Here is a 25,998-nt window from a genome sequence, read left to right on the forward strand (position 1 = left end):
CCAGAGCACTCGCACATGCAAGATGAACTTACGAAAAGAATGTTTATACGTACTTTACATAAAATACAAGTTGCAGTGGAACCAAGGAATAGTAAAAACTTTCGAGAATGGCACGTTGGCCACAAAGCACTTATAAAAACTGATATAGATACAGGGTATCCCCTGATAAATGGCATATTCTTTCTTGTGGTTGCTAATGCAGTGTTGTGGACCGAATTATGTAAAAGAAAGTGATGAAGACCTTCAAGGCTATAGCTTAGTTTTTACCTACAACCCTGGACTGAAACGGGACGCTAAACACACTTCGCTAATATAGTCATAACCGAGTTCTAAAAGAAAGGTTGCATTGGGAGTGTTGATATAACTAACTGACTATTTCAGTTGTCCCCCTCTCTCTCGCCTCCCCCAAGCAACTGATTGTGATGAAAACGATTTGAATGCCCGGACGTCAACACCGGAGGAGTAGGGGGAGCTAGGGAAGATGCGTAATTTTGCCAAGCAATAACCGTTAGTGTGCCCAAGAGTATTGACCAGTTTTACGTACAGACAGGCTACAAGTCGAAAGTCAGGAATATGCCGTGGAAGCTAACTATACGGACAATGGTTTTGAAAGGACTAGAACGTAATCTGCTAAATGTTTAGGGTTTTGTAAAGTGACCGTCAAAAATCTCTCTAGTCTACACACTAGCGAACAGGCTGGTTTAAGTCTACTTCCGCCCTGAAGACCAGCATGATGATCAGCGCTCAGCAGCTGTTTGCTAGCCTGTGAACAGCCGTCCCCTTCCTCTGTCCACTATCATGTAGACTAAGAACAGCCCTTCCCTTTTCTTAGTCCGTCAAAGGTGAAGCAAAAAAAGCCTAAGTGGAAAAACAGCGGCGCGACCATTTTCCACTCGCGCTCTTTTTTGCTTCACCTTTGACGGACTAAGATCTAGGAAAGGGATGGGGCTGTTCGTAGTCTATCATGCTACTAACAATATACAGTAGAACCCCGGTAACTCGAACTCTGAAGGGAAACGAAAAACAGTTCGAGTAAGCGGGGTTTTCGAGTTAACCGAGTAAAAATGACTGAAAAGCGGATCCAAGGGAAATGGAAGTCTGTCCGAGTTAGCCGGGGTTGTTCGAGTTATCCGAGTTTTACCGGGGTTCTACTGTATAACCTTCAATTTTAATGGGTCTGACACAATTTTGTTTGGATTATTTTTTACTAAAAACAAAATCTGCTTTCATTAGTAACTACAAGTCAAATTAAACATTGGACTACGAAGAACTACTGAGTTATTTCCCTAAAAATGCTCGAACACCTTGCTGTCCGGGCGAGTCACATTTAGGCGAGTAACAAATTCGCGTCTATATTCGACAATTGCAGATAAACTAAGAAATGGTGCGAACCTTACTCAACATTTTATACACAACTAAATATTTGTAACCTACTCTATCAAACATAAAAATAATAATAATCTAGTGGATTGCGCGCAAAATTATTGCATGCGCCACATCAATCGTCCTCATTTCTTGAAGAGCAAGCCCGTCCTGACGACTGATTACTTGCAGTTCGCGGTATGGATGAAGAACTCGCGAGCCAACGATGGCATACAATATCTTCAATGCTTATTCGCGATTTAAAATCCAAGTTAAGCATACTGCGGATGAGATCTTTGCAGTCGTCTGAAATTTGTTGTTTCGGCTTGTGGAAGCTGACACCTCGTTTGATCTGCCCCAGTAACACCTTCATGTCACTGTCATCAAATGGCATCCGTCCCGTCACCATGGTGTAGAGGACCACACCCATACTCCATACATCAGCTTTTTCACCATCGTATGGAATACCTTTTGAGAAAGAAAGAAATTAAAAAGAAATGTCTAGATAAACAGAAACAAATTACTGAGGTAACCCGATTCTCATATCCTGCGTTTTCATGCTTAACTATTTTTAGAAAGAAAAAAGATGATATATAAAATAATTGACAGTTCTCCAAGTAGACCTCTTTAGCTTCGTTTGTTTGTTGTCCCATTTCAGACCACGTGATGTTACCCTTGAGATATTCTCTCTTTCAAATTCAAACAAATTTACATGGTCCAAATAAATGGATAACTTCCAGATAAAAAAAGGAACAATTATATGGAAAACATCGCATGACTTGACTAAGTAATTTACATACGTTGCTGAAAAGGTCTTAAACAGTTCTGAAGTAGTGTTATATCATTATCAAATAACTCTCTAATCTAATGGTCTCCCTCCCCAGGCTTCCAACCCTTGAGCGTAAGGTGATGAAAACCAGGAGTGGCAAAGTGGTGAGATCGTTTGCTTCCACCGTTTCCAGGGCTTTTCATCTTGGAAATTGGGAGACGCTGGGAAAAGGCCGGGAACGATCCCTAAAATGTCAGCTGACGCAAAAGGGATACGTTTTTGTGTTGCAATTTGGAGGGGAGGGGTTAGCCGCCGTTGGAAATGTTACTCAGTGGTCAGAAATGTTAGAGAAATAAACTGAGCTCACGACTTAAATTAAGATTGGAAAAAATAACCATGGAAACCAGCGGCACACTCCTATATACGTCATACAGAAGTATTTAAACCAGGCTGGGTAATGCAAAGTTGATATCAACTATATTACCTTTGAGAATCTCATAGGCCGCATATGCAGCCGAGCCACAAAAGGTCTTGCAAAATTCCGATTTGTTAAACTGTTTGGCAAAACCAAAGTCGGTAATCTTCACATTAGCTCTCTCGTCCAAGAGGATGTTTTCACACTTCAAGTCGCGGTGTAGCACTCCGTTTTCATGGCAATGCTTGACAGCTTGCACCATCTGCATAAAGATTTTCTTGCTCAAATTTTCTCTAACAAATCCTTTGGTCTTTATGTAATCCAGTAGATCGCCTCCGGTGGCTATATCCATAACCACATAAACTTTTTCGCCAATGTCTAGTACTTCATACAAGTGTATAATGTTTGGATGTTCAAGCAGCTGGATTATGCTAAGTTCCCGAGGAAGAAATCTCTTTAAAAAATCTTCAGGAGCCTTTTTGCGGTCCACTATCTTAATCGCTACATGAAGCTTCATTTTTCTTGAATACGCTCTTCTAACTTTAGCGTAAGAACCCTCTCCAAGGGGTGGATCTTCAAGAAGCTCGTAACCATTTTGTCTCAAAAATCGTCCGTTGAAAGATTGTTTGGACATAACATGAGAAAAGAACCGCGTTATGGCAGACATTGAAGATCTTTGCAGCTCACAATAGTGATTAACGTTCAGTTAAATGGTTAATGCAAGTTCTATTTCCAATTATTGCGTCACAATGATATATCTCGCCGGCACGCGCTGCTTGTCCGTGCACGCGCGCGCTCACTTGAAAACTAAAACGCGTACAGTACTGAGTCATAAACGAAAATAACTTATTGCGTTCGACGAAGGAGAACGCATACTAATCGCGTCGTTTACCCGACGTCAGTCCCGCGGGTTCTATGGTTCAGTCCCGCGGGTATCGATCGCCTGATGCCATAACCGTTTGAGACTTTTTGGACTGCTACAAGTGACCTCGACCTCATGCAGAGGGCCTCAATCTCATGCATATCAAAATGGCATCGAATTTGCATTTTTTGTGTAAACAAAATTAATGCGTGGAACGTGTACCCGAAGTTAAAATAATACCGAAAATGTCATGGGAAGAATATCATCCAGGGAAGTAGAGTTTAAGTCAGCCATCGAACTCGAAAAAAGTGGAAATCGAGTGAGTCATTTCGTGTGTCGCTTTGAAGTTTAGTACGTCCGCGCGAAAATCTTTCCACATTGACTTTTTTTGTAAAACTTTCACCGCTGTGAGATTATGAGTTACCCATGTCAGAAATGTAATAAAATTGGGGGTTACCGGCCATTTAAAAGCTGCAAGCGAAGTGAACGCAACGGCGACCATCAGCGCGCGCTTAATTATTGCGACATGAATTGCGTGCGCAGTAAGGATGCGCATAAACAACGAAGTTGTCCATGTTCTTCGACGTGCTTGTGTTCGCGTCTTTGGAGGTCAGTCGTGTAAAGACGACGAAAATTGTCTCGAACGCACTCCGCTAATCCATGATTATTACTAGTTAATAAAATAATTGCGTTTCGTTTTGTATCAATACTGACTGACAAAATAGACAACCAGATACACGGAAGAGAGATTTATATCATCGTCATTTCTCTAAAAGTTCTTATCCATGTTCTGCTAACCATTTTGCGTCACTTGTATTTTCTAGCCTCTCAGATCGAGCCTTTGTGTAAGGGCATGGCTGCACGCGAAACTAACCCGAAAACGAGTCGTAATGTTAAAAATAGTACACAGGAAGATGGTTCTCGTCTAAACTGACTGTTTTCTTGGAGTTTTATTATTGTAAAATAACTTTAAAATCAATATAGCATCAGTATCAATATTTGCTGCCGCAGCGAGAAAGAGTGAGGCAGCTCTCTAGACGGCAAAGGATTACTTTATAATGGCCAAATTTTAACTATTTTAACCATGGTTATTATGGCCAAATTTGACCATTTTAACCATGGTTAATAGGGCCAAATTATGACCATTTTAACCATGGTTAATAGGGCCAAATTTTGACCATTTTAACCATGGTTAATTGGGCCAAATTTTGACCATTTTAACCATGGTTAATTGGGACAAATTTTGACCATTTTAACCATGGTTAATTGGGACAAATTTTGACCATTTTAACCATGGTTAATTGGGACAAATTTTGACCATTTTAACCATGGTTAATTGGGACAAATTATGACCATTTTAACCATGGTTAATAGGGCCAAATTATGACCATTTTAACCATGGTTAATAGGGCCAAATTTTGACCATTTTAACCATGGTTAATTGGGCCAAATTTTGACCATTTTAACCATGGTTAATTGGGACAAATTTTGACCATTTTAACCATGGTTAATTGGGACAAATTTTGACCATTTTAACCATGGTTAATTGGGACAAATTTTGACCATTTTAACCATGGTTAATTGGGACAAATTTTGACCATTTTAACCATGGTTAATTGGGCCAAATTTTGACCATTTTAACCATGGTTAATTGGGACAAATTTTGACCATTTTAACCATGGTTAATTGGGCCAAATTTTGACCATTTTAACCAGGGTTAATTGCGACAAATTTTGACCATTTTAACCATGGTTAATTGGGACAAATTTTGACCATTTTAACCATGGTTAATTGGGCCAAATTTTGACCATTTACACCATGGTTAATTGGGCCAAATTTTGACCATTTTAACCATGGTTAATTGGGCCAAATTTTGACCATTTTAACCATGGTTATTTTGGCCAAATGTTGGTCATTCAGGATGTGCAGTGGAGTTCAATGTGATCCTCAATGATTCCCGCCCTAAATCAATTTGAGTCATTATGACGGAAGATGCAGGCGAAGCTCACATGTGCGTCCTTCTCCTTTTCATTACCTTTTTGCTTTTTACCATGCAGGAAAGTAATATACGGTCCACGTGCGCGTGCGACATTAGCAACATGAACCTTCGTCACTACATGGATAACGAATTGAGAGGAAATAATTTTTAACGTTAGCTGAATGCTTTGCATTTCAGATCAATGTTTAAAGGAAGGAATTTCGCCTTTCAGTGCTTGTTCTTGGGTTATTTCAAGCCTGCGTAGTTTTGCCCGTGTATTTTCCCTTGCGTGGCCGTCTTGCGCCTTTCGCGTTTCCCAAACGCGCGCTCAAAAGCTACACACGCGCCTGCTACGCAGCCTAACGCAGGCTAGGTCATTTCCAGAAGGGACATGAAACGGAAAATTTTTTATCGTCGCTTTCGCCGTGGCAAGAGTTCCGCAGGAGGCATTAAAAATATGAAACGTTTATTTTCCGAGTAGGAAAAGCAACATGTTTTCACGCGAGTTTTTGAGAGTACAGCAAATTTGTTTTCACTGGAGAGAAACAACCATGCGACTACGTTCACTCTTCACAATGCGTAAAACAATGACAGCATTAAATTTAGAAATACGTTTAACTATAAAGATAAGCTTAAGGACGGAACGACGCTTCTGTGTCATCAAAGTTAGGTAAGTAAGTAGGTAGGTAGGTAGGTAGGTAGGTAGGTAGGTAGGTAGGTAGGTAGGTAGGTAGGTAGGCAAAGCATCTCTCGTCTTTCAATAGCTAGTTCGAGCAAATTTTCATTGTACCCAAACCAAATCCAATAAGGGACGAACCATTATTTTCTTGGAAGGGGGGGGGGGGGTAGTATGAAAAATTTTCCTCTGCAAACATTTTTTTAGTTTATGCACCTCTTTAACAAGGGTAACATGTTAACACGATGGTAAAATGTCACCATGTTTCCATGTTAACACAATGTTAACATGTTACCATGTTTCCATTTTAACGTGTTAAAACGATGTTAACATGTTACCATGTTAACGTGTTAAAACGATGTTAACATGTTACCATGTTAACATGATGTTAACATGTTACCATGTCAACGTGTTAACACGATGTTAACACGTTAACATGGTAACATCATGTTAACACGTTGACATGTCAACGTGTTAACACGATGTTAACATGTTAACGTGTTAACACGATGTTAACATGTTAACGTGTTAACACCATGTTATCATGTTAACGTGTTAACACCATGTTACCATGTTAACGTGTTAACATGATGTTAACATGTTAACATGTTTCCATGTTAACGTGTTAACACGAAGTTAACATGTTAACATGTTACCATGTTAACATGTTACCATGTTAACACGATGTTAACATGTTACCACGTTACCATGTTACCATGTTAACACGATGTTAACATGTTACCATGTTAACATGTTACCATGTTAACACGATGTTAACATGTTAACATGTTAACACATGTTAACAGCTTAACATGGTAACATGTTAACATCGTGTTAACACGATGTTACCATGTTAACACGATGTTAACATGTTACCACGTTACCATGTTACCATGTTAACACGATGTTAACATGTTACATATTACCATGTTAACGTGTTAACACGATGTTACTATGTTACCGTGTTAACGTGTGAACAGGATGTTACCATGTGAACATGTTAACATGATAACATGTTAACACGATGTTAACATGTGACCATGTTAACGTGTTAACAGGATGTTACCATGTGAACATGTTAACATGATAACATGTTAACACGATGTTAACATGTTAACGTGTTAACACCATGTTACCATGTTAACATGTTAACGTGTTAACATGATGTTAACACGTTACCATGTCAACGTTGTTAACACGTTACCATGTCAACATGTTGCCATGTTAATACGATGTTAACATGTTAACATGTTAACAGCTTAACATGGTAACATGTTAACATCGTGTTAACACGATGTCAACATGTTGCCATGTTAACACGATGTTAACATGTTAACAGCTTAACATGGTAACATGTAACATGTTAACACGATGTTAACATGTTACATGTTACCATGTTAACGTGTTAACGCGATGTTAACATGTTACATGTTACCATGTTAACGTGTTAACACGATGTTAACATGTTACCGTGTTAACGTGTGAACAGGATGTTACCATGTGAACATGTTAACATGATAACATGTTAACACGATGTTAACATGTGACCATGTTAACTTGTTAACAGGATGTTACCATGTGAACATGTTAACGTGTTAACATGTTACCATGTTAACACGATGTTAACATTGTAACATGTTAACAGGATGTTAACAAGTTACGATGTTACCAGGTTAACTTGTTAACACGATGTTAACATGCCAGATAAAGTGACAAATTGCGTTCTGATATGTGACAAATTTGCGTTCTGATATGTGACCAGGCGCAAGGCAGGATTTCAATCAAGTGACAGCGCGCACAAAGTTAACTGAAACAGTTAGTTACTCTGCTATTCAAGGCAAATTTTGTGAAACTTGAATCAACTCGAACTTCTCACTTCAGTCTTGCCTGCGATCTGATCGGCGAGCGAAGGGACTGGGGTAGGAATAAAAAACCTCTCCCCCCCCCCCCCAACTCCTTTTTCTTCCAGCTTTCTTTTCGCCCCATCCTAAACCGGAGAGCCTGTTCACAGGCTAACTTCAGTCTAATTTTACTGCTGTGACATGCAACTTGAAAAGGAGATCGGAAAGGCGCGAACTTCGTGTGTCACGCAACATGGGGAGTGACCTGGCGTAAAACTACTCGGGGGGGGGGGTACTCAAAAAAGTTTTGTACGGGGAGGCTCCGTCCCGAGCTCTTACCCCTTACCCTCCCTTACCCTTTTATATTCCATTTTGCCAGAAATTGTACCCCTTTCGTATACCGTTTAATGAAAAAAGATACCCCTTTCATATACCTGAAAGTCATGGTATAGACTTAAAACATGACGTTTTCTTGTCATTTTCAAGTAGCGCTTAATAAATTGAAATAATACAGCAATAAATTGCATCTGCTCGAAATATTTTAATTAAAGGCCCTTTCAAAAACCTAAATGACAGATTTCCATACCCTTTCGTATACCTAAACTTGTGAAATCCCTACCCTTTTATATACCTGAAGCCTGAAAAAGGTACCCCTTTCGGACGGAGCCTCCCCGTATAGGCCATTATAGGGAGTACCCCCCCCCCCCGGCATTCTTCTACATCGTTCTTCCCATTTGGCAGCATTTCTACCATTTAGGGTATACCAAACAACTACAGCCAGGAATACTAAACATCTTACAAGAGAATCTACAGCCGCCTTCCTTCCAACACGACATTCCTTGTATCAGTCACTTATTAAAGAAGTCTATTTTGGGCCGATAAACTTTCAGTGACGAACGTTCGGTACGTTTCTAGTTTTGTTTCCCAAGGCCTGTCACGCAACGCTTTCCTCCTCCCGTCACGGCTGTAAGTCAGCCAGCCGGCCACGTTGGCAAGTTTCTTGGCGGTTTTTCCGTGGTTTTCCCCCCATTCCAACAGAAAGTGATACTCCCTTGCCAACGTGGCAGAAATTATCCAATCAAATTACAAAGAACTACCCACGTGTTCAATATTATCCAATCAAATCGCGTTATTCGTCTCTATGGCTGTCACCTACTTCCGTCCCTATTTAGACAGCTGCCCCGGGAACATTTGTTTTGTCAAGAGTTTCTGTATCGGAGAATAACAGTTTGCAATCTTGCTGCTGCATAATGGCTAGAGTTTTCTCCATCGTTTGCATCTGTTTATGCTTGTTGGCCATCGATGCGCGACCTCCAGAAGCCAAGGGCCAGAAGAAAGACCGCGTATACGACAAAGATCTTTCCGAAGAAGAGCATTTCCCAGGTGATGGTCACGAACAACACAACACAGAATACGATCATGAAGCTTTTCTTGGTGAGGAGAAAAAGAAATTTGACGAGTTGACGCCAGAAGAATCTAAAGAAAGACTAGGGTAAGTCAAGCGCTCAAGAAATTCCGTCTGGGATTTTTTTTTGCTGCGAGATTTTAATATTTGTATGCACGCAGAAGCGATTTTCTGACATTCGGCATAAGCTCACACGTATGATTCGATTTAAAATATTATTTGCGTTCAGTAAGCGCTTATGTTCTATCGATTGCCGGCCGATGCTATTATTCAAGAGCACTTAACCATAAACTGCTTTATAAAAGAGTGTGTGGGCGAAGTATTTAACCAGCGATCGAAAATATTCGATTGAAAGCCAACAGCCTGCATGTTCAGACATTCGATGCCCAAGGGAGGAAGTATGGCATATGCCACGTTTACACCACACTCAAAGTTCGCATCAGTTAAAATTAGGATGCCTAATCGGTTGTTTTGGGCATATTGTCGAAGTTATCGTTGCTACATTTCTCTATTATTTGCCAAAAAATTGTCACTTACGCATTTTTATGCAAGTTTCCTTGGAAAGATGTCTTGGCGATCATTACAATACAAGCATGTTTACCTCAAATAATTGAACCATTGTTCGTTTTGTTCCGCTTTATTATATTCTATTCTTGTTCCTTTATGTAGTATTGGTAATGAATAATAAATCCATTTATTAATTGTTAAGATTTCTGTAAAACAACATCGCCCGTTGAATATTTTTTACATACTATTTCAGCGAGTTGACATTTACGTGGCCAAGAGTGCCACGTGGCACATTAGGACGGAGAGGGGATGGGTGGGGTTGACAATTGACTTATGCTGAGTATCAGCAAAGATGTTGGTATACTTCAGCATTCAGCAATAATGACACTATTCTCACTTTTTCCGTTGACTTGTCTCATTTTCTGCAATTTTGAATATAAATTAAGGTAGTTGTAAAAATCACAGTGGGGGAAATCCAAATATCTGTCAAATAATTTTATTTATAAAATGTGATGTTTGAGATATTCACAGTTATTATTCCACTATTGTGCCATTTTACCATATTAGGGCAAAAGAACGTGCAAAATATGTCACGTTATTACACAGTAGAACAGGGCAAAAATACGTGCGGACAAATTTACGGAATACTGGCCCAAACAAAGTGGAAAAATTAGTGGAATAATAAATCCCTTATTCGATGGTTTAACATATAATACGAGCTGACATTTTGCTCATTGCTCGTATTTTTCCTCGCCCCTACGGGGCTCGAAAAATACTACGCAACTCGCAAAATATCCGCGCGTATTATATGTTAAACCATCGAATAAGGTGTATTTATTTACGTTTTATTATACCTGCCAACTTTCCTAAGTCAAAAGCATGAGATTGCCATCTCCATATATTTTGAAGATGGTCCACCTATTTCTGGAGATTTCCGAAGATGTTCCGACAACTTCTGAGCATTGATGAAGAGTACCAAAGATATTCTGATGATTTTCCAACATTGCTGAAGTGTGTGAAATTGGCGTTTCTGGATATTTTTTGGTTAAAATTAATTTGAGTTTACATTTATGAGAGTAATAAATCCAAATTTGTCAGTCAGACGCGAGACTAAGTGCATGCATAATGCATGAGAGTTGGCAGGTCTACATTATCTGTGTTTCCATTCCAATAAGCTGTGCTGTCAGGCAACAACGCGTTTTGCATTGGTTTATTCCCACATTACAAAGGAACTAGTCTTCTAATAATTGTCTTGACTGTTATATGCATCTGAGGGCACAATTCCATCAAACAAAAAATCTCTCTTTTGTTCTACACTTTCACTCCAGATGTTTATCGTTAAAAAAGAAATAAGTGCCGTCCCTGATAAAGGCACCATGTCCAGTAAGCAAGCTGTGAGCTGCTAAATTTTAATAAGCATCTCGGGTGCTAATTGAAATCATTTCCATCGGTAATAAATATTTGATTAAGTTTAGTTTAGATTTACATGTACCTTTAAATATTTTTCCTGCAGAAAAATTGTTGATAGAATTGACAAAGACAACAATGGCAAGGTAACACAGAAGGAGCTGGAAAACTGGATTAAATTTACAGCTAAACGGTATGTCTACGAAGATGTGGACAGACAGTGGGAACAGCTGAAAAAACTAGAAAATGCGCACATGTCTCTTGAGGAACGATATGTTGACAAGAAGAAGGCAGATCCTAAAGAGGCAATCAGCTGGGAGTTGTACAAGAATTTGACATATGGTTATATTACAGGTCAGTTTAAAGATCTTTTTAACAGTATACAGACCAATTGAGTAATTTTTTGTCATGTATAAGGTTAAGTCTGCATATGAGCCTAGTGGCCCATCAGACTGGAGAATGATCGAGGTGACTAGAAGTATTGCTACTCCCCTCTGAATGGGATGCTAGTCCATCACAGGGTTAACCCCAGCATTAAATTTGCTGGACCTATTTGTTTCTCCTTTAATTAAGGTCTCTAAATTTTCCCGTTCGAAAATCCGAAAACGTTCCAAGTTCCAATTGACAAAAGTCCTGAAAAAAACCAACGACAAAACAACCACACAAGATTTTTTCTATGGGTTAAGTGCCCTCCCCTAAATCCTGGTACTTCTATTTGAAACTCTTGCTGTAAATATGTCAATCTATCCGCCCCACACATTATAACTTCCAGTGAAGTAAATTTTCGGTTCACTCTACAAGAAAATCTCTTTTATAGAAATTGGCTAAAGGAAATTAATCCTAAACACCCATTTATACACCTGGGTGCAGAAAGCAGAAAAGTATTATGAGAGTCAAGTGTCAAGTGCCCTTGCACTTGCAAAGTGCCTTGCATTGACCCCTTGCACATATTTTTCAGAGGAAGATGAGTTTGACTATAAAGAAATGTTGACGCGGGACAAGCGACGCTGGGCAAAGGCAGATGTGGACAAAGACAATAAAATTACAAAAGAGGAATACACAGCGTTTCTTCATCCAGAGGAATACGATCACATGAAAGATGTTGTAGTGGACGAGACATTAGAGGACATTGACAAAGATGGTGATGGGTTTGTCTCTATAGAGGAATACTTAGGTATGTTGTTTGTTTTAATTAAAATTATGTGATTTTGTGTAGTGTTTATTTTTAAGAAATCAAGGGTGATAAATTACAGCTATGCATATAGACACTTGACTATTAGGTGTGGATTTGGTATGCAACACCTGACATGTGCAGTATGCACAAAAGTTTGATGTAAGGGTGCTGAGAAAAATACTTTCTGGGCTAACTCCATAGGGAGCATAAGTTGATGACAGGCATTGCTCGCTCTTGTGCCCAATGCTTTTGTTCAACCCTCTTGCCTTAACAGCAGCTGTCTGCTAAGCAGGCTACCCCTCAAGCACGTTTGAGCTGTAACCAGACCTTTGACATAGACGAGGCAAGATCAGATGCAAGATCTTGCTAGGAGGTTCTGGAGACATGCACTCCAGAAAATTTATAAATCTAGAAGCTCTGAAACTCTTTCCTTAACATTTTTCAAGAGGTATTTCTTGCAAAAAAAGTACTCTTGTTCAACTGGGGATTTTTTTCCCAACTAAATATGTTTTGTTGTCAATTTTTGGGTAAAATCTAGAAGAGGCAAGTGCCTTGTCTTGCCTCTTGCTAATTACGGCCCTGGTTTGAGCCTTTGTGTGCTTGAATGAATGTCTTTCTCATTGGCCTTTCTTTTTCTGCTGACTGAAAACTGATAGGCAAATGGTGAGAAAAATCCACTTACTATAGCCTAGCCTGACAGGGGAATCCACTCCTGACCACTGGATCACACAGGACATTTGCATGTTGGTTTTGCTATAACTTGTACATTCACTCTCACCTTCTGTTGGAAAATCCCAATTACAGACACCCATTGTGATGGGCATACAGTAGCTTAAGTCCTTGGCTTGTAAAATTTCAGACACCGCAGATTTGTTGTCCCAAAGGTGTCCATTTGTATAAATGAAAGTTAACCTGGCCTTGTTTAATAGTCAGCAAAGTCCAATGAACCCTTGGCACTGAAGTGTTTAAATCTTCTTCAGAGACCTGGACTGCAGTGCTCTTTTATGGCCCTGGCAAATCTTGATGCTTTCAATATGTAAATGCTTATCATTCCATATTCAGGTGACCTATATCCTGAAAGTGAAAAAGAAAAAGACCAGGAAGAGCCTGAGTGGGTTAAGACTGAAAGAGAACATTTTCAAGAGTTTCGTGACAAAAATAAAGATGGAAAAATGGATAGGGTATGTGACAATTATTTTGTGTTTACTTGCATATATTTTGCTTTGTTAGTATAAAAAATCCCCTCCCTTGCAATTTCCTTCTTTCTTGCCTATGCTGGACATCCTTACAAGGAACTCCAAACATTCACTAGCCTGAATCCTATTTTTTTGTCTCAGGATTAATGAGCTACAAGTAAGACAACTACACAGCTAATTAAAAACATTTCCCAACTTATGTAGCATGTAATAACTGAAGTGTAGTTTCGCTCTGGAACAGGTTTTGGACCCCCAATAATTAACCCCACAGCATTTTGTTAGGTTGCCCTAACTCTTTGCCAATTTATTACCTTATTATAGGAAATTAAAGCTTGTGTAAATTAAGGTATTGGAAGTTAACGCGAGTTGAAGAAAAAATTACTTCCCAGTAAAGGAAATTAACGCGAAAGAGGGGGTAACATTTCAAAATGAAGGAAATTAACGCGATGAACAGAAAGAAAAAAACTTGTTAAGACAGCAGTAACAAGTTTATTTCAACACTAGGCGTATAATCTTAAACAAAGGGGTTAAGCGAAGGAATCTAATCCCCTCGAGCGTTCTTCAGTTTCAGTGATACAGGCAGATTTCTACACTGTGAAATAATGCCTTTTCCATGGGGTCAAGAACGTCTGGGCTATATCGAGAAATTGGGGCCAAAATAATGGAAATTAAGGTCATGGAAATTAACGCTCCACCTAATTAATGGCGTGGAAATTAACGTTAACAAAAATTAACGTGACTTAAATTAACACGAATTTTTGAAATTCGCGTTAATTTCATGAAGCGTTAATTTCCTATAATAAGGTAATTCGTATGTGCTCCCTGCCACACTTCACGTCCATTTTCATGCGTCGCGCTCTGGTCGCATGAGCTCAACTTGCAGGCAAGTCTAGAATTCATACATCTGGGTGGGGAAAGGTACTGTGAAAGAAAAGTGTTTTGCCAAATAACAAACACAGTACAATAATCCCACTGAGTCTGGAGTGCATGATCTGGAGCTTGTGCAATCTTCTAACCATTAACCCCACTTTGCTGCCCACTACGGCTTTATATACCTTATTGTTACTTATTTTCGCGGGACTTAATTTTCGCGATTTTCAAAAACTCGCGAAATTAAAGACCCGCGAAAAAAGGTTCTCGCGAAAAATAACGACGCGAACTTTTATACCCTTCTATATAGTTCGTTACAATTAATCAACGTTACTGTCAGTTTACTACAGAATTATCTTGATACAGTCGTCAAACTTGCTCTTCTTTGTTACAAAGGAACAAGTCAAACTGTTTTAAGTTTCGTTTTGTTATATTGTTTTTTTCAGTGTCATTGGAAACTATTGCTTTGGAAAATTAAAATCGGTTGTGCCAAATTTTTAAGACTTACTGTTTGTTAATGCAGACCAGTATTTTGACAATTTTCGCGAAATTTAGTTCCTTTAAACATATTTTTTTGGCCAAATCGCAAAATTCAAGTCCCGCGAAATATGCCCGGTCCATTTTCGCGAAATTAAGTACCCGCGAAAATAAGTAACAATAAGGTAACTGACTTGATTTTAATGAAATATAACCTGGTTTTGACAGGATGAAGTCAAGGACTGGATCATTCCTCCTGACTATGATCATGTTGAAGCAGAAGCTAAACATCTTATTCGTGAAGCAGATAAAGATGGGGTAAGATAAATTTGTTTATAAATTTTATTACATTCACTACTCAGTACTGTCACAAGATTCATGCTATAACTGTAGTAATTATTATTTTTACTGACACTTTTGGAAGAACCATGTAATTTATCACGGCTTAGGGTTCTCTGGGAGTTTTGAAGAATAGGGAAATAATTGAGTGGACATCTTGGTTTTATTGAAAATTTAGGGTTGTGAGGGAACCAATTGGTGGATCTTGCAGAGAGTTTGACCTTGCAGTACTTTTAGCGGCAGATCCATGGGTGGGCCTAATCTTACTACAATTTACGGGGTGGGGAAGGGGGACAGGTGTCTCTAAAATTGGCTGTTTTCATGCTAGAGACGATAATGTCGTCTGGTATAAAAACGGGACGCATTTAGTAGACAGCTTTTCAGAAAAAAAAAATAAAAAAAGACTGGGTTCGACACTCGGAGGACACTGGACACGAAGACGTAAAGCCATCAGACGTTAAAGGCATCTGTCTTATTTACTGTTTTTATACTTTTTAACGGCCTCCTGTTTTTATAAAAGCGTCATTCCGCTCTTAAGAGAAGACGTTAAAGCCATCAGACGTTAAAGGTGTCTGTCTTATTTACCGTTTTTATACTAGACGTTTATGTCGTCTCAAGACAGCTTTAACGTCTACGACGGCTTTAACGTCTCTAGCATAAAAACTGCCATTGTCTGCTCTTCTGGCCTTATTTTAAAGTAGTTTTTGTCTGTGTTGCCATGGTTACCCAAGGGTTGGTACTGGAACATTCTGTCACTGGGACACTAATCTTCTTGCCATGTTGTAATCTAAATATTTTTTATTTAAATTGTCTTTATTTATTTATTTATTTATTTATTTATTTATTTTGTCCTTCCAGGATCAAGAGCTCACAAAAGAAGAAATTCTAGAAAAGCACGATGTCTTTGTTGGTAGCCAAGCAACAGACTTTGGAGAGGCCCTGACAAGACATGATGAATTTTAGAACATCCATGAGATTTAATTTATATATGTAATTTAGGTTTCTAAAATAGTTATCAAAGATATATTTTTACATATAAAAAAACTAGCATATGCCACTGCATAGCTAGCCTGGGAATGCAGACAGATTCTGCCTGTTGTCTCACTCCACTGAAAGGGGCACTGGTGAATGGTGCTTTAAAACATGCGTGTCTCGCAAAATTTAGCCAAATTTCAGGAGTCTTGTCATCTCAAATTTTTCTGTGACGCCTTCTCGGCTAAAAAGGTCTGAGGCTCTCAGAAAAGATATCAGTCTTGCCGTCTCGCATATACCATCCAACACCCCTACTGAAAAATACTTTTTGGTGGCATAAAATGACAGGTGAAAATCCTTCTTTGTTCTCAGGCTACAACATGGTACTTTTTGTTTAAAAAAAAGTTTCTAGAAAGAAAAATTAAGAACAAAGAATGGTTATGTTCTGTTTAAGATTCCTTACTTCAAGGGATTAGTCCATGCTGTTTTTGGCAGAATGTCAGTCATACAAACTGATCTTCAAATAACATGCAACAGAAATCAAGTGCTATTTATGTCAATAAAACTTGTCTAGTCTAAAATGCTCAGAAATCCATGATTTTTGATTTGTTTTTTTAAATTTGTACAGAAATTGTCAATGAATGAATAATATTATTTCAATCCTGTTCTTAAAATTTGTAGCTCCTAAATGAGGAACACAGGAACAAATTGCCAAAAAGAGCGTGATTTGGTCTCTTTGAGGATAGTTTATACATTTATAATATAAAGAAAAAAAGTAAAGTTCAATCTTGAAATAGTTGAGAACTTTTTCAATTAAAAGGAATGTAGCAAGTCTAAAATTATTGTTGCCTTTTTGCCCAACAAAAGGGGACTGTCAATGGTCCCTCCAAAAATATACGTCTTGCAAAATTTTCATCGAGTTTTGTGGATGTCACCATCTTGAATGTTTCCATGAGGCCATCAATGAGTCTCAATTTTTTTGTAAGAATAAGAAATATTTTTTGTTTTCAGAACAAGATATTAGTCTTGGCGTCTTGCAAAGTCTTGAAATTGGCATTCACCACTCCTTAAAGAGTTTAGTGTTTGGCAAATTATTCTATTTCCAGTAATGTTCAATGATTTAAGTTCCTAGAAATTATAAATTAGTTTTCCATTTATATCAAGAAAACCTTGTTTATAAGTTAGGATATCACTATATGTTACACAGCCCAAGTGCTATGTAGTGATTCAAAGTCAAATTTAACGTCAAAAACTCAGAACTTTTAATACATAATACGATCCAGGTTTCAAGATTACACTCTAACAATCCAGGTTCAGTTCAGGCATACCAACTATAGTTCAGGTTTTCTACAAATACAAATATGAACTAGTAAACATAGGAAACGAATCGAAGTACATGTAGGTACATTTTGCAAATAATATGACTCTTACCGACTGTTTCGTTAGGTCCAAAATGTTCAACAAGGTAAAGAAATAAAAACAACATGGCGAATCCAAGCGAGAACAACGCACATGGTTGGTCACGTGATGCAAATTCGTGACGTCATATAGGTCCGCACAACGTGCACGCAATGGTAGCTACATGTACACCGGCCCCTAAATGAACATTCTAGAAATAGTTTCATTTACACCATACTTATCAGCTAACGTTGCGAACTTAAACATCCTTATTTTAGGTAAATACACAGTTCTTTGTTCGTCAATAAAACACAACTTTAAATGTCATTAAGTGGTGTCCACTCGTTGTTGTCCACTCGTGATTGACAGGATGAGTATACAAAGTTTGATCCATGTTAACCGCAACTTTACAATGTCCAGCATACATGTCAAATGCATCATACTTGAAGGAAATGTTCCTGACAGTACAAATTGCTTAAGGACTTGACATTTCAAGGCGACACAACTTGGTGATTGGTCGGGTAAGAACAGTTCTCGTCACTTTGATTTCTCTTTCTCGTCGACGCTTTGCACGAGTCACAACAGTGCAACTTGTTAGCACCTTTGCAGAACGCACATATCCATCTTCACTCTCAAACACTTCCACAACTCGGGCTAATGGCCACTGACCTCTTGGGTAATTCTCATCTGCCAGAAGAACGAGTTCACCAACCTTAAGGTTCTCTCTCGGTTCATTCCACTTCTTTCGTTCTTGGAGGGTAGGAAGATATTCCTTGATCCACCGTTTCCAGAATACACTTGCTAAGTACTGCGCTTGTCTCCACTGTCGTCTACAATGCAAATCCTCCTTCTCAAAGATTCCAGGGGGCAAACTGGCACATGGTCGCAGCTGCAACAGATGATTTGGTGTAAGGGGTTCTTCATCCATTGGGTCATCACTATTTCGTGTTAACGGCCTACTGTTTAGAATGTTAGTTGCTTCTGTTAGAACAGTCGACAAGACTTCATCGCATACCACCTGTTCTTTCAAAAGAGCCTTCAGGATTTGGCGTACAGACCTTATCATTCTCTCCCATGATCCCCCCATGTGACTTGCTGCAGGAGGGTTAAAGATCCATTCGATACCTCTTTGCGCACAAAACCCACTGATTGTTTGCTGATTCCACTCGTTAACAGCATCCTTAAGCTCCTTATCTGCTTTGGTAAAATTTGTGCCACAGTCACTGCGAATCTCTTTCGGGTATCCTCGGAGGTTAATGAATCTCCTCAGTGCATTGATCATGGAATCTGTATTCAGGCTATGTGCAACTTCCAAGTGTATAGCACGGACAGTTAAGCATGTGAATAGGCAACCCCAACGTTTAACTCGACTTCTTCCTTGCTTCACCTCTATAGGCCCAAAATAGTCCACACCAACATATGTGAAGGGAGGTTCATGTGGAGTAATTCTGTCTTCGGGCAACTTTGCCATAAACTGCTCTCCAGTGGGCGCTTTCCTTCTCTGGCAATCAAGACACTTCTTTAACACACGACGCACTGCAGAACGTCCCTTTACAACCCAGAACCTTTCCCTCAGGGACGTCAGAACGGATTCTTGACCGAGGTGGCCAACCTTAATGTGATGATACTGGATAATCAGTTCTGTGACATGGTGGTGACTGGGAAGGATAAATGGATGCTTCAAATCTTCATCTATTGGAGCACACTCCAGTCTTCCACCAACTGACAACAACCCATTTCTCAACTTCGGATTCAACTTGAAAATCGAGGATCCCTCTTTCTTTATGACCCTCTTGATCTGTCGTTCACTTGAACCAGACGACATGTTGACGAGTGCCTTATACACATTTGGGAATGCCGACTTCTGCACCCGTCGAATTACTTCTTCTTCAGCCTTCTGAAGCTCAACGACTGTTAGGTTTCCAATTCTTACTTCTGGTTTGCCAGAAGGACAGCCATCATTAAGGGTAGCATCTTTCTTCTTACAAACTTTGCTTCGTATAAACTGCTTGTAGCGTAACAGCCAAGCGAATGCTCTCTTCAGTTTCCACCAGGAAGAGTAGTGATGTATCAAGCTGTCAAATGGATCTTGTGCTACACTGGTAGCATAAATTCGACTTTCCTTTCTTACTTCAGCATCACTGTCCTTTAGCTCAGGTACTTCAATCATTGAAGGCCAGCAGTTTTCTTCTTTCCAGAGGAATGCAGGGCCATTCAACCACCGACTATTCCTTGTCATGTCATCAAGCCTTAACCCTTTTGATGCATCATCTGCTGGATTGTCGTCTCGGTTGACATATCTCCAGTCTGAAACGGATGATCCACTGCGAATGGCCGTGAGGCGATTTGACTCGAAGGTGTGGAACCGTTTAGAGTCATTGTTAAGGCATTTCAGCACTGTAGTAGAGTCAGTCCAATAATTCACTCGATCCACTTCAATTTCCAACTCTTCTCTGATTATTCCACTCAACTTAACAGAAATAACCGCGGCAGTTAACTCTAATCTCGGTATCGTTATTTCGTGAATGGGAGCCAATCGGGCTTTCCCCATAACAAAGCTGCAATGGATTTGGTCAAAGACATCAACAAGGCGTAAATAGGCTACTGCTCCGTACCCCACACGCGATCCATCTGAGAAAATGTGCAGCTGAACATTCTTAATTTCGCCAAAATGCTTTGGTTTGAAGCATCGGTCAACTTGGACTTCTTCCAACTTCAAAAGATCCTCCAGCCAATGAGACCACTGAACTTTGTCTTGTTCTTCTATCTCAGTATCCCAGCTCAACTTCCTCCGGCAGAGGTCTTGTAGTAAAAGTTTTCCTTTCATAACATAAGGGGCAATGAATCCTAACGGGTCAAACAACGAACTCACAAGTGAAAGGATACCACGTCTCGTCATTGGCTTTACCTTGGCCAGAGTCTGAACTTTGGTTGACACATCCCAGACAAACTTGTCAGCTTCTATATTCCACTTCAATCCAAGGGCACATGCAGTTGGCAAGTCTTCTATGTCTAGGTTAACTACAGAACTTGCTCTCTCACACTCAGGAATCTCAACCAGTACATCTCTGTCATTGCTAAGCCACTTGGTTAACCTAAACCCTCCTTTCTTCAGTAGCTCTCGTAACTGTGTTGACAACTTTATTGCGGTTTCAGGAGAAGAAACAGATTTCATCAGGTCGTCAACGTACATGTTTCTCATCACAGTCTGAATTGTTTCAGGGTCAAACCCTTCCAGGTATGTCGACGCTGTCTTCTGTAGGCAGAAGTTGGCACAACTAGGCGAGGAGGTTGCACCAAACAGGTGTTTCACCATGCGGTATTCTTCTGGTTCTTTCTCCAGGTCCCCATCAGGCCACCAAAGAAACCTCAACACATTGTTATCTTCGGGGTCAACATAGACTTGGTGGAACATAGCTTCTATATCGGCTGCAATAGCTATTGGCTCTTGCCGAAATCTAATCAACACTCCAACAAGCGGATTTGTCAAATCAGGGCCTTGCAATAATTGCTGATTCAAGGAGGTTCCACGATATTTCGCACCACAGTCAAATACAACTCTAACCTTCCCTGGCTTCAACGGGTGTGTCACAGGGTGATGTGGCAGGTACCAGACTGGTTTCTCTTTCAAATTCAGCTCTTCTGTTGGAACTTTCTGGGCATGACCTTTCATTATGTACTCTTGCATTGTGGTACGGTACTTCAGGAGTAGATCTTCATCCTTAAGGAGTCGCTTCTTTAGAAGTTGTAACCTCTGTTCCGCCACAGGTCTATTGTTTGGTAGTTCTGGGCATCCTTGTCGCCATGGCAATGCAACTTGGAAATGCTCTCCAACTCTTTGTAGGGATTCCTCCATTTTGTTCAAGGCTAACTTGTCTTCAACTGATGGTGAGACTGTTGTCCCAATCACAGAGTCTCCAAAATCTGTCTTCCAAAGCCGTTCAAGTTGCTGGTGCAGGGTATCATTGTCAATGTCACAGTCAATTAATTCTTCCTTTTCTTCCTTTAACGGAGGGAGATTTACAACAGCTCGCTGCTCTAGCCTCTCGATGGGTTCCCTGTGCTCAAAACTGCCAACACTCTCTGAACACATTGCAGTTTCGAATTTCACCCCAGTTTTGTCAATTGCCTTAGTCGAAGGATTCTCATGCAAACAACATCCGCCCAAATCCATGTCATCCGCAGATGTAACTCGGACAAAGTTCACCGAACAATGTTCATCTTCTTTGCGTTCACCCATGGGACCTATCACTGTCCACCCCAGGCTGTAACGGATAGCTACTGGCTCGTCGATTGCACCAGCTTTAAACTCTAATGGGAGGAAGAGACAAGGCTTTTCTTTAAGACCAATCAACAACAAAACTTCTCTATTTCCAACTTCGGGAATGTCAATGCCTCGTAGGTGAGGCCAGCAAGCAAGATCTTCTTTCTTTGGAATACAACTTGGAGAGATAGGCATCTGTGCGACTGTCTTTACACTCGGTAACTCCACCACAACTGACTCATCCATAGACATTACAGTCAAGTCTACCACACGACTCTCCATCTGAGTTGAACCAGTCATTCCAGTCAGCGTAAAGTTAAGCCTTTCTCCTTCCAGCTCAAGTTTGTTAGCTAATCGTTCATGACACAATGTCACCTCTGATCCATTATCAAGAAGGGCATATGTCTGAATAATCTCGTTGCCCTTCCCTCGAACCTTAACAGGGATAATTCCCAGACACACTCTTGTTTCTCCAGCCCCAGTAGCTGCCACAGCAATTCCATTTCCATCACCGGCCCCAGTAACGTCACCTGACCTAGCAGTCCCTTGACTTGGTTGCAAATGTTGCTCTGCAATAGCAGCGGTTGCAAAGTTACTGTTTTGACTAGCAGTGTTTCTGTTCATACTGTTAAGGTCTCTTCGAATTCCAGCAGCGGGGCGATGCATCAGGGTATGGTGACTACCTCCACAACCAGGCCTTTGACACTTGAAATTTACTTTCGGGCACTCCTTGGCAATATGTCCCTTAACTAGACACTTATTACACAGTCCACCACTTTGCACAATTTTCCACTTCTCTTCATAGGTGAGGCCTTTGAATTTACCACACTTCCAAACGTCATGCTGCTTTGTGCAAACTTGACAAGGCGCGGGGGCATCCACAAATTTCGATCCTCTAGCATTCTCATTTTGACCATCGTGAGTTGGTCCAGTTCCAGTGGCAAATGCTGACAGGCTTGGGAAGTTTCCACTTTGATTCATTTTGTTTCTTTTAGGAGGTGTCTCCTTCAAAGTTCCAGTAACCATATCTCGGCCAAACTCGTTGTCCACCAATTTAGCTCTTTCCTTGACAAATGCTACAAAGTCTTGAAACTTAGGTCTGCGGTCGGCTGCAATAATCCTCCCAGCACACTCGGTCCATCTCCCTCTTAGAAACATTGGCAACTTCTTTGCGAGCTCTCGCAAAGTGTTCATGTGATTAAGATCGGACACATATTCAGCACCCATGCCGCTCAAAGTTCGATCTGCGGTGTCCAAATGTCTGCTGAGCTCCAACAACGAAGGTCCATCCACACTCTTCATACAAGGCAGATTCAACAACTTCTTAACATGAGCCTCCGCAATCACATGCGGTTTTCCAAAGTTCTCCCGTAAGGTTTGTTTTGCTACTCGGTAACCATCGTTACGCAGATTTGAACAACTTTCGATAGCTTCCTTTGCCTTTCCTGTGCAGTGTTGTATGAGAAGTTGTAATCTCCTGGACTCATCCGGATTATCCCTTTCCAAATAGGTTTCAAAATTGTGCATAAAGGTGACGTACTTCAATGGATCACCATCAAACCGATGATACTCAACCTTAGGTGAGGAAACTACCTGTCTCAAAGCCTTTACCATCTCTTGACCACTATCGAACTGCTCATTTGCTGGTTCTACTTTCACGACTGGCGGCACATAGGGTCGAGGCATCTGCCAAGAAGAGGACCAAGTTTCACTAACACGTTGTCCAACTGATGTCTGCCTGGGTTCAATTTTTGGCAAGGAACTCCTACTTGCCACAAGGTTGGGAGGTGTACACTGTGGGTTTCGTATAATGGGTGCCGGCGCGGTCGACACATTTCCAGCCAAAGTAGTCAACGCCGGAATAGAATCAGTTGGCTCCACAGATCCAGGACAAATTAAATCAACCTGTTCAGTCCTACGGGGTAAGGCTGCTCTCTGATTCGACAGGGTTGAAGTAACTATGGTTGTATTGTCTAAATGATCATTCACACTGACCTTTGAGCTATCTGGAATTTTACTCCTTTGTGAAGGCTCTAAATAACCCAGGAAGGATTTCTCGCGTGATTGTTCCATGCTTTTCTCTTCATAAATCTGAAGAGAGACTGCCGCCCTTTCAGTCTCCATTTCTGCTTCTATTAGCTCCTTCTTCCTTCGAATTTCTTGCATTTCCTGTTCAAACTGCTGTCTAATCCCTAACTGTCGGAGATTCAATTGCGCCAGGGCCAATTTCTCCTTTTTTCTAGACACTGTAGACAATCTTGAACTCGACGTGGAAACCCCACTTCGTCTGCTCCTTTGCGTTCCGCGAGAAAACTCACTATAGTTATCTCCTCGTTCGGGTTCTCTGTCCTTGTACCATAATCGCACGGTGAAGTCGAGATTGAGCTTTCGTTGCAGCTGTTCATCGTATGTCTTCTGTGTCTGTTCCAAAACAAGGGTGTCCATAAAAGGATCCAATAATTTCAGATAACTTTCGTGAGCGTCCACGAACTTACGCCAAGATTCATCAAATCTCGCATATTCCTTCGACACATCTTCACGACTTGCATCGCTTTCGGTAAGGTGAACAATTTCATTATAAACCTTCGTCAAATTTCCAATATGGGCGGCGCGTGATTTTTGAAGAGCGAGTTTCTTTTCGTTTAAGACGCCTTCCCTGTCTTGCATAACACTAGCTTGTCTATCCCTTGTGCTTCTCCTTTCTTCCATTCCAATTTCGTCGCTCGTACCATTAGCTGCGGTATCGAAGAATCCATTCGCTTCCAGTGGCGATTCAGGTTGTTCGTCTGACATATTCCGTAAACACAACAAATCGTTTCGCCGTTCGCATTCCACACAATCCAACAAATTTCCAATTCCAATAATTTCCAAGGCGAAGAAGTCGAAAACTGTTACACAGCCCAAGTGCTATGTAGTGATTCAAAGTCAAATTTAACGTCAAAAACTCAGAACTTTTAATACATAATACGATCCAGGTTTCAAGATTACACTCTAACAATCCAGGTTCAGTTCAGGCATACCAACTATAGTTCAGGTTTTCTACAAATACAAATATGAACTAGTAAACATAGGAAACGAATCGAAGTACATGTAGGTACATTTTGCAAATAATATGACTCTTACCGACTGTTTCGTTAGGTCCAAAATGTTCAACAAGGTAAAGAAATAAAAACAACATGGCGAATCCAAGCGAGAACAACGCACATGGTTGGTCACGTGATGCAAATTCGTGACGTAATATAGGTCCGCACAACGTGCACGCAATGGTAGCTACACTATAAGTCCCATAAGGAATGCCCAAAGTGTTCATTTGTATTAGATTAAGTCCTGCATTCCTTTATTCAAAGATTTTTTATAGAGAACCACACTAATGAAAATTGTTTATTGTTATAAAAGTATACCAAGGTGTTGGAATTTATTTAGGCATTTTTTATGGCTGTAATATTTTATGACTTATTTGTTGAACTGCAGATTTAGAAAGCAGTTCCTGGTCAGCCATACATGTTAATGTATGTAGTTTGTAGCGCCCTGGCACAAGTAAAGAATTGAGAGATTAATAAAATTGGGTGCTTTCTGTCATAAAACTAGAAGTATTGTTATTGTCTGTTTAATGTACAGTTTGGATTGATGAGCTCTCGATCCAATTGGCTGAAAAAAGTATGAGCTTTAACAAAAAGGAGCAAACATACAGTGTGGCATGTTTGTTTATGATCAAGTGAAAATGAATATCTCCGCTTCCCCTCCCCCAAGGGATACCCCTGGGAACGAGGTTGTTGAACACCCGTGAATCGGCCAAGCAGACAAAAATCCCCATTTACCACGTAGATGAGCAAGCAAGTGCCTACCTTCTCTCCACACACACCTCGGAGCACCTCTCAATTTTGCAATGTGTGAAAATGGCCAGAACACGGGCATTCTTTCAATTCAGTAATCCCACCATTCACCCCACTCACCACTTAGTTGAACAAGAAAGAGCCTACCTTCACTTCCCTTCTCCTTTTTTTTGAGCCTGGACCCCCCCCCCCCCCCTTACCCCTCCCTCTTACGTTACAGACACGCCCTTTTAAGCACCTTCAGCTCTCAGAT

The 25,998-nt window shown here is 40.3% G+C and overlaps 3 protein-coding genes across 4 annotated transcripts; 1 reads left to right on the top strand and 2 right to left on the bottom strand.

Annotated features, from left to right (window-relative positions):
- Positions 1-1,186: 1,186 nt before the first annotated feature.
- On the bottom strand, positions 1,187-3,252 carry LOC144631831 (testis-specific serine/threonine-protein kinase 3-like). Its single transcript, XM_078490404.1, has 2 exons — positions 2,616-3,252; positions 1,187-1,830 (listed from the first exon to the last, which is right to left on the bottom strand). The coding sequence occupies exons 1-2, from the start codon at positions 3,211-3,213 to the stop codon at positions 1,499-1,501; spliced, it is 930 nt and encodes a 309-aa protein (XP_078346530.1). The 5' UTR covers positions 3,214-3,252; the 3' UTR covers positions 1,187-1,498.
- Positions 3,253-9,078: 5,826 nt separating this feature from the next.
- Positions 9,079-17,454, top strand: LOC144631822 (calumenin-B-like). The gene is made up of 6 exons (XM_078490393.1): positions 9,079-9,395; positions 11,329-11,576; positions 12,181-12,396; positions 13,459-13,577; positions 15,168-15,257; positions 16,137-17,454. The coding sequence occupies exons 1-6, from the start codon at positions 9,154-9,156 to the stop codon at positions 16,239-16,241; spliced, it is 1,020 nt and encodes a 339-aa protein (XP_078346519.1). The 5' UTR covers positions 9,079-9,153; the 3' UTR covers positions 16,242-17,454.
- Positions 17,455-17,488: 34 nt separating this feature from the next.
- On the bottom strand, positions 17,489-25,182 carry LOC144631692 (uncharacterized). Of its 2 annotated transcripts, none has more exons than XR_013566792.1 (2): positions 17,682-25,182; positions 17,489-17,597 (listed from the first exon to the last, which is right to left on the bottom strand). XR_013566792.1 is itself a non-coding variant. In XM_078490192.1 (2 exons), exon 2 carries the CDS (start codon positions 24,703-24,705, stop codon positions 18,124-18,126), a length of 6,582 nt encoding a protein of 2,193 aa, XP_078346318.1. In that variant the 5' UTR covers positions 24,706-24,951; positions 25,036-25,182; the 3' UTR covers positions 17,489-18,123. The 2 variants fall into 2 exon arrangements, 1 of the variants encoding a protein (XP_078346318.1); XM_078490192.1 differs by having other exon boundaries at positions 17,489-24,951; positions 25,036-25,182.
- Between the last annotated feature and the right edge of the window lie 816 nt (positions 25,183-25,998).

Source organism: Oculina patagonica, chromosome 12, assembly GCF_052425735.1.
Source record: "Oculina patagonica isolate OP01 chromosome 12, crgOcupat, whole genome shotgun sequence".
In the NCBI taxonomy this organism is placed as follows: domain Eukaryota; kingdom Metazoa; phylum Cnidaria; class Anthozoa; order Scleractinia; family Oculinidae; genus Oculina; species Oculina patagonica.

Excerpts from the sequence above, each read along its gene's own strand:
- LOC144631831 (XM_078490404.1), bottom strand. The coding sequence starts at position 3,213 with ATGTCTGCCATAACGCGGTTCTTTTCTCATGTTATGTCCAAACAATCT. Across the intron at positions 1,831-2,615 it reads GGCCTATGAGATTCTCAAAG|GTATTCCATACGATGGTGAA; the intron begins GTAATATAGTTG and ends CTTTCTCAAAAG.
- LOC144631822 (XM_078490393.1), top strand. The coding sequence starts at position 9,154 with ATGGCTAGAGTTTTCTCCATCGTTTGCATCTGTTTATGCTTGTTGGCC. Across the intron at positions 9,396-11,328 it reads GAATCTAAAGAAAGACTAGG|AAAAATTGTTGATAGAATTG; the intron begins GTAAGTCAAGCG and ends TTTTTCCTGCAG. Across the intron at positions 15,258-16,136 it reads GTGAAGCAGATAAAGATGGG|GATCAAGAGCTCACAAAAGA; the intron begins GTAAGATAAATT and ends TTGTCCTTCCAG.
- LOC144631692 (XM_078490192.1), bottom strand. The coding sequence starts at position 24,705 with ATGTCAGACGAACAACCTGAATCGCCACTGGAAGCGAATGGATTCTTC.